The sequence below is a fragment of the Salvelinus alpinus genome, chromosome 2, assembly GCF_045679555.1.
Source record: "Salvelinus alpinus chromosome 2, SLU_Salpinus.1, whole genome shotgun sequence".
In the NCBI taxonomy this organism is placed as follows: domain Eukaryota; kingdom Metazoa; phylum Chordata; class Actinopteri; order Salmoniformes; family Salmonidae; genus Salvelinus; species Salvelinus alpinus.
The window spans coordinates 8040221-8055666 of NC_092087.1; the positions used below are offsets into that span (position 1 = coordinate 8040221).

Below are 15446 nucleotides of genomic sequence, written 5' to 3' on the forward strand. Positions count from 1 at the left end.
ATTACCTAGACAATACCAAAACCCCATAGATATACAAAAAACCCTAGACAAGACAAAAAACACCCATACCACCCTCGTCACACCCTGACCTAACCAAAATAATAAAGAAAACAAAGATAACTAAGGTCAGGGCGTGACAGTGCTGTAGAGTTGTCAATATGTTTCGCTCTTCCTTAGGTGTCAGTCTGCACCTACCCAAATCCGGTGTATGTTTCCCTTTCCCAAGGATATCAGGGGAGCCGCGAGAGTACAGACATCTGAGATGTAACCAGCCATTTGTAGTTTGACATTTAAACATACTAACAACTACATGATACCAGGCAGGCTGTGTGAGTTTGCCATTTAAACATACTAACAACTACATGCAACCAGGCAGGCTGTGTGAGTTTGCCATTTAAACATACTAACAACTACATGCAACCAGGCAGGCTGTGTGAGTTTGACATTTAAACATACTAACAACTACATGATACCAGGCAGGCTGTGTGAGTTTGACATTTAAACATACTAACAACTACATGAAACCAGGCAGGCTGTGTGAGTTTGACATTTAAACATACTAACAACTACATGAAACCAGGCAGGCTGTGTGAGTTTGCCATTTAAACATACTAACAACTACATGAAACCAGGCAGGCTGTGTGAGTTTGCCATTTAAACATACTAACAACTACATGCAACCAGGCAGGCTGTGTGAGTTTGACATTTAAACATACTAACAACTACATGATACCAGGCAGGCTGTGTGAGTTTGACATTTAAACATACTAACAACTACATGAAACCAGGCAGGCTGTGTGAGTTTGCCATTTAAACATACTAACAACTACATGAAACCAGGCAGGCTGTGTGAGTTTGACATTTAAACATACTAACAACTACATGAAACCAGGCAGGCTGTGTGAGTTTGACATTTAAACATACTAACAACTACATGAAACCAGGCAGGCTGTGTGAGTTTGACATTTAAACATACTAACAACTACATGATACCAGGCAGGCTGTGTGAGTTTGACATTTAAACATACTAACAACTACATGAAACCAGGCAGGCTGTGTGAGTTTGACATTTAAACATACTAACAACTACATGCAACCAGGCAGGCTGTGTGAGTTTGACATTTAAACATACTAACAACTACATGAAACCAGGCAGGCTGTGTGAGTTTGACATTTAAACATACTAACAACTACATGCAACCAGGCAGGCTGTGTGAGTTTGACATTTAAACATACTAACAACTACATGAAACCAGGCAGGCTGTGTGAGTTTGACATTTAAACATACTAACAACTACATGAAACCAGGCAGGCTGTGTGAGTTTGACATTTAAACATACTAACAACTACATGCAACCAGGCAGGCTGTGTGAGTTTGACATTTAAACATACTAACAACTACATGAAACCAGGCAGGCTGTGTGAGTTTGCTACAGAGTTCTGCAGGTAGCTACTCTCTGATGCTGCTATGGAAACTGCCTCCTCGGTCCATGCTCCAGCTCAGATACATACTGCTTGTTGTCTTAGAGAATCCTACAACAGCTCATCTTCCTAATTCATGTGTGTATGAGGTTCCTGTGGTTTTAAGGTTTTCCTCCCCATAAAACCAGCAAAACATCATTATGTACAACAAAAAGGGGGAAATATAAGTATACTTCTTTTTGTTTTTTGTGCACAGGCTTAGTCACTCCTGTCTCTGATGACCTGCGCTGTGTTTAAATAACATTATCTGCTCGGAAATTACTATCATCACAGTAATAAAATAAAATGTACATGAAAAAATTGTTAATGCTGTCATGCTTTTCACCCCAAAAATAGAAAAGGTTCCTGGAGTATCCTTTAGGGGTTCTTTAAATTGAAACTGTGGGGGAACCCCTATAAGTTCTTCACAGCACCCCTTTTAATGGATCCTCAACGCACCCCTTTTAATGGATCCTCAACGCACCCCTTTTAATGGATCCTCAACGTACCTTTTGAAGAACCTTTTGGGGTAAATTTTTTAACTAACCCCCCCCCCCCCCTATTATTATTATTGTTAATAATACACATTACAGTAACACAATATTTTAGTTCTCAGTATTTATAATGATTTTAGTGGCAATGCAGAATAAAAAAAATCTAAATCTGAGGTAAACTCCCAGCAGAGCTTCAAGTCCAATGGGTATATTCTCTGACGTGTTTGAGTACATAATGTACAGTGTATTTGAGATTCGTAATGTACGGTGTATTTGAGATTCGTAATGTACGGTGTATTTGAGATTCATAATGGACTGCGTATTTGAGATCCATAATGTACGGTGTATTTGAGATTCATAATGTACTGTGTATTTGAGATTCATAATGTACTGTGTATTTGAGTACATAATGTATGGTGTATTTGAGATTCATAATGTACTGCGTATTTGAAAGTATTTGACATATACATATTTGACCCAGGTTTGGTATTTTCCTCCCACCCTTCAACATCTCTCGTATGAGAACATAGTTTATTAATAACTTATCAGCGTCCCAAGTGTCACCATATTCCCTATATAGTGCACTACTTTATACCAGAGCCCTATAGAACCCTATTCCCTATATAGTGCACTACTTTAGACCAGAGCCCTATAGAACCCTATTCCCTACATAGTACACTACTGTTAAACATAGTCCATGTGCCCCGACAACACGCAGAGAGCCTTCTCTGAACAGATGTTTCTCTACTTCCTCCTTCCAGTGGCAGACGAGAAGAAGAAGGATGGAGAGATGGAGAATGATTTGAGTGACACGGAGGACGTGTCGGACATGACAGACTCTCAGAAGACCAACAAGCTGTCAGAGATCTACTCCACCACCATACCCAGTGTGGACTCTGCCATGGAGTCCTGGGACGGATCCGGCATCGACGCCGGCTACGGAAGCCAAGGTAAAGACTAGTGGTAGACATGGTGAGACCAGGGTTAGGGTTGTGGTTAGAGTTAATGATAGGCCTATACTTGGTGTATCACCATGTCCTGGGACGTCTCCGGCATCGATGCTGGCTACGACATCCAAGGTTTGACCCCACAGGGCAGCATAGACTCTATGGTTCTATAGTTGATATAATCTATGGTTCTATAGTTGATATAATCTATGGTTTGTAGGAGTAACATGAGACACATGGATAACATATAAAGAAATAAGCTAGCTGAACATTAAAAATAGACAACTGGACACACTAGACATATAGTCTGCCCATTCCATTACATACATACATGTCAGACAGAGAGGCGCCTAAGGCAATTGGACACACTAAGGATAGGGGAGACTAGAACAAAGAGTGCATTGATTTAGTGGTGAAGGGAAGGGGCATGGGGTCTGTTGACACACTGGGATAGAGGGTCCGGCCACCATTATAAACTAATTGAAAGCAGATGGTGGTGAATGACTTCATAAGGGATGGACAATACTATGTGGGTATAAATATAAAGGACTGGACTTCTGGGAGGTGTGTTCCGCGGGGACATGCCAGTTGGCTATACAATTGTAATAAAAAGCATGTTTGATTTTACAAGTTCTGGTAAGCGTTGTATTTGAAATGATTTTCCACGACAGATTCTATAGTTGATATAATCTATGGTGTTATAGTTGATATGTCTATGGTTCTATGGTTGATATATCTATGGTTCTATAGTTGATATAATATATGGTTCTATAGTTGATATAATCTATGGTTCTATGGTTGATATAATATATGGTTCTATAGTTGATATAATCGATGGTTCTATGGTTGATATATCTATGGTTCTATAGTTGATATAATATATATAGTTGATATATCTATGGTTCTATAGTTGATATAATATATGGTTCTATAGTTGATATAATCGATGGTTCTATGGTTGATATATCTATGGTTCTATAGTTGATATAATCTATATAGTTGATATATCTATGGTTCTATAGTTGATATAATATATGGTTCTATAGTTGATATAATCTATGGTTCTATAGTTGATATAATCTATGGTTCTATAGTTGATATAATCTATGGTTCTATAGTTGATATAATCTATATAGTTGATATATCTATGGTTCTATAGTTGATATAATATATGGTTCTATAGTTGATATAATCGATGGTTCTATGGTTGATATATCTATGGTTCTATAGTTGATATAATCTATATAGTTGATATATCTATGGTTCTATAGTTGATATAATATATGGTTCTATAGTTGATATAATCTATGGTTCTATAGTTGATATAATCTATGGTTCTATAGTTGATATAATCTATGGTTCTATAGTTGATATAATCTATGGTTATATAGTTGATATAATCTATATAGTTGATATAATCTATATAGTTGATATAATCTATGGTGTTATAGTTGATATAATCTATGGTGTTATAGTTGATATAATCTATGGTTCTATAGTTGATATATCTATGGTTCTATAGTTGATATAATATATGGTTCTATAGTTGATATAATCGATGGTTCTATGGTTGATATATCTATGGTTATATAGTTGATATAATCTATATAGTTGATATAATCTATGGCTCTATAGTTGATATATCTATGGTTCTATAGTTGATATAATCTATGGTTCTATAGTTGATATAATCTATGGTTATATAGTTGATATAATCTATATAGTTGATATAATCTATGGTTCTATAGTTGATATAATCTATATAGTTGATATAATCTATGGTTCTATAGTTGATATAATCTATGGTTCTATAGTTGATATAATCTATATAGTTGATATAATCTATGGTTCTATAGTTGATATAATCTATGGTTCTATAGTTGATATAATCTATGGTTATATAGTTGATATAATCTATATAGTTGATATAATCTATGGTTCTATAGTTGATATAATCTATGGTTCTATAGTTGATATAATCTATGGTTATATAGTTGATATAATCTATGGTTATATAGTTGATATAATCTATATAGTTGATATAATCTCTGGTTCTATAGTTGATATAATCTATGGTTCTATAGTTGATATAATCTATGGTTATATAGTTGATATAATCTATATAGTTGATATAATCTATGGTTCTATAGTTGATATAATCTATGGTTCTATAGTTGATATAATCTATGGTTATATAGTTGATATAATCTATGGTTATATAGTTGATATAATCTATATAGTTGATATAATCTCTGGTTCTATAGTTGATATAATCTATGGTTATATAGTTGATATAATCTATGGTTCTATAGTTGATATAATCTATGGTTATATAGTTGATATAATCTATATAGTTGATATAATCTATGGTTCTATAGTTGATATAATCTATGGTTCTATAGTTGATATAATCTATGGTTCTATAGTTGATATAATCTATATAGTTGATATAATCTATGGCTCTATAGTTGATATATCTATGGTGTTATAGTTGATATAATCTATGGTTCTATAGTTGATATAATCTATGGTTCTATAGTTGATATAATCTATGGTTATATAGTTGATATAATCTATGGTTCTATAGTTGATATAATCTATGGTTATATAGTTGATATAATCTATATAGTTGATATAATCTATGGTTCTATAGTTGATATAATCTATGGTTCTATAGTTGATATAATCTATGGTTCTATAGTTGATATAATCTATATAGTTGATATAATCTATGGCTCTATAGTTGATATATCTATGGTGTTATAGTTGATATAATCTATGGTTCTATAGTTGATATAATCTATGGTTCTATAGTTGATATAATCTATGGTTCTATAGTTGATATAATCTATGGTTCTATAGTTGATATAATCTATGGTTCTATAGTTGATATAATCTATATAGTTGATATAATCTATGGCTCTATAGTTGATATATCTATGGTGTTATAGTTGATATAATCTATGGTTCTATAGTTGATATAATCTATGGTTCTATAGTTGATATAATCTATGGTTCTATAGTTGATATAATCTATGGTTCTATAGTTGATATAATCTATGGTTCTATAGTTGATATAATCTATGGTTCTATAGTTGATATAATCTATGGTTCTATAGTTGATATAATCTATGGTTCTATAGTTGATATAATATATGGTTATATAGTTGATATAATCTATATAGTTGATATAATCTCTGGTTCTATAGTTGATATAATCTATATAGTTGATATAATCTATGGTTCTATAGTTGATATAATCTATGGTTATATAGTTGATATAATCTATGGTTCTATAGTTGATATAATATATGGTTATATAGTTGATATAATCTATATAGTTGATATAATCTCTGGTTCTATAGTTGATATAATCTATATAGTTGATATAATCTATGGTTATATAGTTGATATAATCTATGGTTCTATAGTTGATATAATCTATGGTTCTATAGTTGATATAATCTATGGTTCTATAGTTGATATAATCTATGGTTCTATAGTTGATATAATCTATGGTTCTATAGTTGATATAATCTATGGTTATATAGTTGATATAATCTATATAGTTGATATAATCTATGGTTCTATAGTTGATATAATCTATATAGTTGATATAATCTATGGCTCTATAGTTGATATAATCTATGGTTCTATAGTTGATATAATCTATATAGTTGATATAATCTATGGTTATATAGTTGATATAATCTATATAGTTGATATAATCTATGGTTATATAGTTGATATAATCTATGGCTCTATAGTTGATATATCTATGGCTCTATAGTTGATATATCTATGGTTCTATAGTTGATATAATCTATGGTTATATAGTTGATATAATCTATATAGTTGATATAATCTATGGTTCTATAGTTGATATAATCTATGGTTCTATAGTTGATATAATCTATGGTTCTATAGTTGATATAATCTATGGTTATATAGTTGATATAATCTATGGTTATATAGTTGATATAATCTATATAGTTGATATAATCTATGGTTCTATAGTTGATATAATCTATGGTTCTATAGTTGATATAATCTATGGTTTTATAGTTGATATAATCTATATAGTTGATATAATCTATGGTTATATAGTTGATATAATCTATATAGTTGATATAATCTATGGTTATATAGTTGATATAATCTATGGTTCTATAGTTGATATAATCTATGGTTATATAGTTGATATAATCTATGGTTATATAGTTGATATAATCTCTGGTTCTATAGTTGATATAATCTATGGTTATATAGTTGATATAATCTATGGTTATATAGTTGATATAATCTATATAGTTGATATAATCTCTGGTTCTATAGTTGATATAATCTATGGTTCTATAGTTGATATAATCTATGGTTATATAGTTGATATAATCTATGGTTATATAGTTGATATAATCTATGGTTCTATAGTTGATATAATCTATGGTTCTATAGTTGATATAATCTATGGTTATATAGTTGATATAATCTATGGTTCTATAGTTGATATAATATATGGTTCTATAGTTGATATAATCTATATAGTTGATATAATCTATGGTTATATAGTTGATATAATCTATGGTTCTATAGTTGATATAATCTATATAGTTGATATAATCTATGGTTATATAGTTGATATATCTATGGTTCTATACTTGATATATCTATGGTTCTATAGTTGATATAATCTATGGTTCTATAGTTGATATAATCTATGGTTATTTAGTTGATATAATCTATGGTTATATAGTTGATATAATCTATGGTTCTATAGTTGATATAATCTATGGTTCTATAGTTGATATAATATATGGTTCTATAGTTGATATAATCTATATAGTTGATATAATCTATGGTTATATAGTTGATATAATCTATGGTTCTATAGTTGATATAATCTATATAGTTGATATAATCTATATAGTTGATATAATCTATATAGTTGATATAATCTATGGTTCTATAGTTGATATAATCTATGGTTCTATAGTTGATATAATCTATATAGTTGATATAATCTATATAGTTGATATAATCTATATAGTTGATATAATCTATGGTTATATAGTTGATATAATCTATGGTTCTATAGTTGATATAATCTATGGTTCTATAGTTGATATAATCTATGGTTATATAGTTGATATAATCTATGGTTCTATAGTTGATATAATATATGGTTCTATAGTTGATATAATCTATATAGTTGATATAATCTATGGTTCTATAGTTGATATAATCTATATAGTTGATATAATCTATGGTTCTATAGTTGATATAATCTATGGCTCTATAGTTGATATATCTATGGTTCTATAGTTGATATAATCTATATAGTTGATATAATCTATGGTGTTATAGTTGATATAATCTATGGTTCTATAGTTGATATAATCTATGGTTATATAGTTGATATAATCTATGGCTCTATAGTTGATATAATCTATATAGTTGATATAATCTATGGTTATATAGTTGATATAATCTATGGTTCTATAGTTGATATAATCTATGGTTATATAGTTGATATAATCTATATAGTTGATATAATCTATATAGTTGATATAATCCATATAGTTGATATAATCTATGGTTATATAGTTGATATAATCTATGGTTCTATAGTTGATATAATCTATGGTTCTATAGTTGATATAATCTATGGTTATATAGTTGATATAATCTATATAGTTGATATAATCTATGGTTATATAGTTGATATAATCTATGGTTCTATAGTTGATATAATCTATGGTTATATAGTTGATATAATCTATGGTTCTATAGTTGATATAATCTATGGTTCTATAGTTGATATAATCTATATAGTTGATATAATCTATGGTTATATAGTTGATATAATCTATGGTTCTATAGTTGATATAATCTATGGTTATATAGTTGATATAATCTATATAGTTGATATAATCTATGGTTCTATAGTTGATATAATCTATATAGTTGATATAATCTATGGTTCTATAGTTGATATAATCTATGGTTCTATAGTTGATATAATCTATATAGTTGATATAATCTATGGTTCTATAGTTGATATAATCTATGGTTCTATAGTTGATATAATCTATGGTTATATAGTTGATATAATCTATATAGTTGATATAATCTATGGTTCTATAGTTGATATAATCTATGGTTCTATAGTTGATATAATCTATGGTTATATAGTTGATATAATCTATGGTTATATAGTTGATATAATCTATATAGTTGATATAATCTCTGGTTCTATAGTTGATATAATCTATGGTTATATAGTTGATATAATCTATGGTTCTATAGTTGATATAATCTATGGTTATATAGTTGATATAATCTATATAGTTGATATAATCTATGGTTCTATAGTTGATATAATCTATGGTTCTATAGTTGATATAATCTATGGTTCTATAGTTGATATAATCTATATAGTTGATATAATCTATGGCTCTATAGTTGATATATCTATGGTGTTATAGTTGATATAATCTATGGTTCTATAGTTGATATAATCTATGGTTCTATAGTTGATATAATCTATGGTTCTATAGTTGATATAATCTATGGTTCTATAGTTGATATAATCTATGGTTCTATAGTTGATATAATCTATATAGTTGATATAATCTATGGCTCTATAGTTGATATATCTATGGTGTTATAGTTGATATAATCTATGGTTCTATAGTTGATATAATCTATGGTTCTATAGTTGATATAATCTATGGTTCTATAGTTGATATAATCTATGGTTCTCTAGTTGATATAATCTATGGTTCTATAGTTGATATAATCTATGGTTCTATAGTTGATATAATCTATTGTTCTATAGTTGATATAATCTATGGTTCTATAGTTGATATAATATATGGTTATATAGTTGATATAATCTATATAGTTGATATAATCTCTGGTTCTATAGTTGATATAATCTATATAGTTGATATAATCTATGGTTCTATAGTTGATATAATCTATGGTTATATAGTTGATATAATCTATGGTTCTATAGTTGATATAATATATGGTTATATAGTTGATATAATCTATATAGTTGATATAATCTCTGGTTCTATAGTTGATATAATCTATATAGTTGATATAATCTATGGTTATATAGTTGATATAATCTATGGTTCTATAGTTGATATAATCTATGGTTCTATAGTTGATATAATCTATGGTTCTATAGTTGATATAATCTATGGTTCTATAGTTGATATAATCTATGGTTCTATAGTTGATATAATCTATGGTTATATAGTTGATATAATCTATATAGTTGATATAATCTATGGTTCTATAGTTGATATAATCTATATAGTTGATATAATCTATGGCTCTATAGTTGATATGATCTATGGTTCTATAGTTGATATAATCTATATAGTTGATATAATCTATGGTTATATAGTTGATATAATCTATATAGTTGATATAATCTATGGTTATATAGTTGATATAATCTATGGCTCTATAGTTGATATATCTATGGCTCTATAGTTGATATATCTATGGTTCTATAGTTGATATAATCTATGGTTATATAGTTGATATAATCTATATAGTTGATATAATCTATGGTTCTATAGTTGATATAATCTATGGTTCTATAGTTGATATAATCTATGGTTCTATAGTTGATATAATCTATGGTTATATAGTTGATATAATATATGGTTATATAGTTGATATAATCTATATAGTTGATATAATCTATGGTTCTATAGTTGATATAATCTATGGTTCTATAGTTGATATAATCTATGGTTCTATAGTTGATATAATCTATATAGTTGATATAATCTATGGTTATATAGTTGATATAATCTATGGTTATATAGTTGATATAATCTATGGTTCTATAGTTGATATAATCTATGGTTATATAGTTGATATAATCTATGGTTCTATAGTTGATATAATCTATGGTTCTATAGTTGATATAATCTATGGTTATATAGTTGATATAATCTATGGTTCTATAGTTGATATAATATATGGTTCTATAGTTGATATAATCTATATAGTTGATATAATCTATGGTTATATAGTTGATATAATCTATGGTTCTATAGTTGATATAATCTATATAGTTGATATAATCTATGGTTATATAGTTGATATATCTATGGTTCTATACTTGATATATATATGGTTCTATAGTTGATATAATCTATGGTTCTATAGTTGATATAATCTATGGTTATATAGTTTATATAATCTATGGTTATATAGTTGATATAATCTATGGTTCTATAGTTGATATAATCTATGGTTCTATAGTTGATATAATATATGGTTCTATAGTTGATATAATCTATATAGTTGATATAATCTATGGTTATATAGTTGATATAATCTATGGTTCTATAGTTGATATAATCTATGGTTCTATAGTTGATATAATCTATGGTTCTATAGTTGATATAATCTATGGTTCTATAGTTGATATAATCTATGGTTCTATAGTTGATATAATCTATATAGTTGATATAATCTATGGCTCTATAGTTGATATATCTATGGTGTTATAGTTGATATAATCTATGGTTCTATAGTTGATATAATCTATGGTTCTATAGTTGATATAATCTATGGTTCTATAGTTGATATAATCTATGGTTCTATAGTTGATATAATCTATGGTTCTATAGTTGATATAATCTATGGTTCTATAGTTGATATAATCTATGGTTCTATAGTTGATATAATCTATGGTTCTATAGTTGATATAATCTATGGTTATATAGTTGATATAATCTATATAGTTGATATAATCTCTGGTTCTATAGTTGATATAATCTATATAGTTGATATAATCTATGGTTCTATAGTTGATATAATCTATGGTTATATAGTTGATATAATCTATGGTTCTATAGTTGATATAATATATGGTTATATAGTTGATATAATCTATATAGTTGATATAATCTCTGGTTCTATAGTTGATATAATCTATATAGTTGATATAATCTATGGTTATATAGTTGATATAATCTATGGTTCTATAGTTGATATAATCTATGGTTCTATAGTTGATATAATCTATGGTTCTATAGTTGATATAATCTATGGTTCTATAGTTGATATAATCTATGGTTCTATAGTTGATATAATCTATGGTTATATAGTTGATATAATCTATATAGTTGATATAATCTATGGTTCTATAGTTGATATAATCTATATAGTTGATATAATCTATGGCTCTATAGTTGATATAATCTATGGTTCTATAGTTGATATAATCTATATAGTTGATATAATCTATGGTTATATAGTTGATATAATCTATATAGTTGATATAATCTATGGTTATATAGTTGATATAATCTATGGCTCTATAGTTGATATATCTATGGCTCTATAGTTGATATATCTATGGTTCTATAGTTGATATAATCTATGGTTATATAGTTGATATAATCTATATAGTTGATATAATCTATGGTTCTATAGTTGATATAATCTATGGTTCTATAGTTGATATAATCTATGGTTCTATAGTTGATATAATCTATGGTTATATAGTTGATATAATCTATGGTTATATAGTTGATATAATCTATATAGTTGATATAATCTATGGTTCTATAGTTGATATAATCTATGGTTCTATAGTTGATATAATCTATGGTTTTATAGTTGATATAATCTATATAGTTGATATAATCTATGGTTATATAGTTGATATAATCTATATAGTTGATATAATCTATGGTTATATAGTTGATATAATCTATGGTTCTATAGTTGATATAATCTATGGTTATATAGTTGATATAATCTATGGTTATATAGTTGATATAATCTCTGGTTCTATAGTTGATATAATCTATGGTTATATAGTTGATATAATCTATGGTTATATAGTTGATATAATCTATATAGTTGATATAATCTCTGGTTCTATAGTTGATATAATCTATGGTTCTATAGTTGATATAATCTATGGTTATATAGTTGATATAATCTATGGTTATATAGTTGATATAATCTATGGTTCTATAGTTGATATAATCTATGGTTCTATAGTTGATATAATCTATGGTTATATAGTTGATATAATCTATGGTTCTATAGTTGATATAATATATGGTTCTATAGTTGATATAATCTATATAGTTGATATAATCTATGGTTATATAGTTGATATAATCTATGGTTCTATAGTTGATATAATCTATATAGTTGATATAATCTATGGTTATATAGTTGATATATCTATGGTTCTATACTTGATATATCTATGGTTCTATAGTTGATATAATCTATGGTTCTATAGTTGATATAATCTATGGTTATTTAGTTGATATAATCTATGGTTATATAGTTGATATAATCTATGGTTCTATAGTTGATATAATCTATGGTTCTATAGTTGATATAATATATGGTTCTATAGTTGATATAATCTATATAGTTGATATAATCTATGGTTATATAGTTGATATAATCTATGGTTCTATAGTTGATATAATCTATATAGTTGATATAATCTATATAGTTGATATAATCTATATAGTTGATATAATCTATGGTTCTATAGTTGATATAATCTATGGTTCTATAGTTGATATAATCTATATAGTTGATATAATCTATATAGTTGATATAATCTATATAGTTGATATAATCTATGGTTATATAGTTGATATAATCTATGGTTCTATAGTTGATATAATCTATGGTTCTATAGTTGATATAATCTATGGTTATATAGTTGATATAATCTATGGTTCTATAGTTGATATAATATATGGTTCTATAGTTGATATAATCTATATAGTTGATATAATCTATGGTTCTATAGTTGATATAATCTATATAGTTGATATAATCTATGGTTCTATAGTTGATATAATCTATGGCTCTATAGTTGATATATCTATGGTTCTATAGTTGATATAATCTATATAGTTGATATAATCTATGGTGTTATAGTTGATATAATCTATGGTTCTATAGTTGATATAATCTATGGTTATATAGTTGATATAATCTATGGCTCTATAGTTGATATAATCTATATAGTTGATATAATCTATGGTTATATAGTTGATATAATCTATGGTTCTATAGTTGATATAATCTATGGTTATATAGTTGATATAATCTATATAGTTGATATAATCTATATAGTTGATATAATCCATATAGTTGATATAATCTATGGTTATATAGTTGATATAATCTATGGTTCTATAGTTGATATAATCTATGGTTCTATAGTTGATATAATCTATGGTTATATAGTTGATATAATCTATATAGTTGATATAATCTATGGTTATATAGTTGATATAATCTATGGTTCTATAGTTGATATAATCTATGGTTATATAGTTGATATAATCTATGGTTCTATAGTTGATATAATCTATGGTTCTATAGTTGATATAATCTATATAGTTGATATAATCTATGGTTATATAGTTGATATAATCTATGGTTCTATAGTTGATATAATCTATGGTTATATAGTTGATATAATCTATATAGTTGATATAATCTATGGTTCTATAGTTGATATAATCTATATAGTTGATATAATCTATGGTTCTATAGTTGATATAATCTATGGTTCTATAGTTGGTATAATCTATATAGTTGATATAATCTATGGTTCTATAGTTGATATAATCTATGGTTCTATAGTTGATATAATCTATGGTTATATAGTTGATATAATCTATATAGTTGATATAATCTATGGTTCTATAGTTGATATAATCTATGGTTCTATAGTTGATATAATCTATGGTTATATAGTTGATATAATCTATGGTTATATAGTTGATATAATCTATATAGTTGATATAATCTCTGGTTCTATAGTTGATATAATCTATGGTTATATAGTTGATATAATCTATGGTTCTATAGTTGATATAATCTATGGTTATATAGTTGATATAATCTATATAGTTGATATAATCTATGGTTCTATAGTTGATATAATCTATGGTTCTATAGTTGATATAATCTATGGTTCTATAGTTGATATAATCTATATAGTTGATATAATCTATGGCTCTATAGTTGATATATCTATGGTGTTATAGTTGATATAATCTATGGTTCTATAGTTGATATAATCTATGGTTCTATAGTTGATATAATCTATGGTTCTATAGTTGATATAATCTATGGTTCTATAGTTGATATAATCTATGGTTCTATAGTTGATATAATCTATATAGTTGATATAATCTATGGCTCTATAGTTGATATATCTATGGTGTTATAGTTGATATAATCTATGGTTCTATAGTTGATATAATCTATGGTTCTATAGTTGATATAATCTATGGTTCTATAGTTGATATAATCTATGGTTCTCTAGTTGATATAATCTATGGTTCTATAGTTGATATAATCTATGGTTCTATAGTTGATATAATCTATTGTTCTATAGTTGATATAATCTATGGTTCTATAGTTGATATAATATATGGTTATATAGTTGATATAATCTATATAGTTGATATAATCTCTGGTTCTATAGTTGATATAATCTATATAGTTGATA

At 27.0% G+C, this 15446-nt stretch overlaps 1 protein-coding gene across 1 annotated transcript in view; it reads left to right on the forward strand.

Annotated features, from left to right (window-relative positions):
- The window catches only part of LOC139553387 (glutamate receptor-interacting protein 2-like), a 256634-nt gene that overhangs the window by 171061 nt on the left and 70127 nt on the right, over window positions 1–15446 (forward strand). Inside the window, exon 19 of the mRNA XM_071365667.1 lies at window positions 2717–2905. Coding sequence (XP_071221768.1) covers window positions 2717–2905 — 189 coding nt within the window. The remainder of the gene's footprint in view (window positions 1–2716; window positions 2906–15446) is intronic.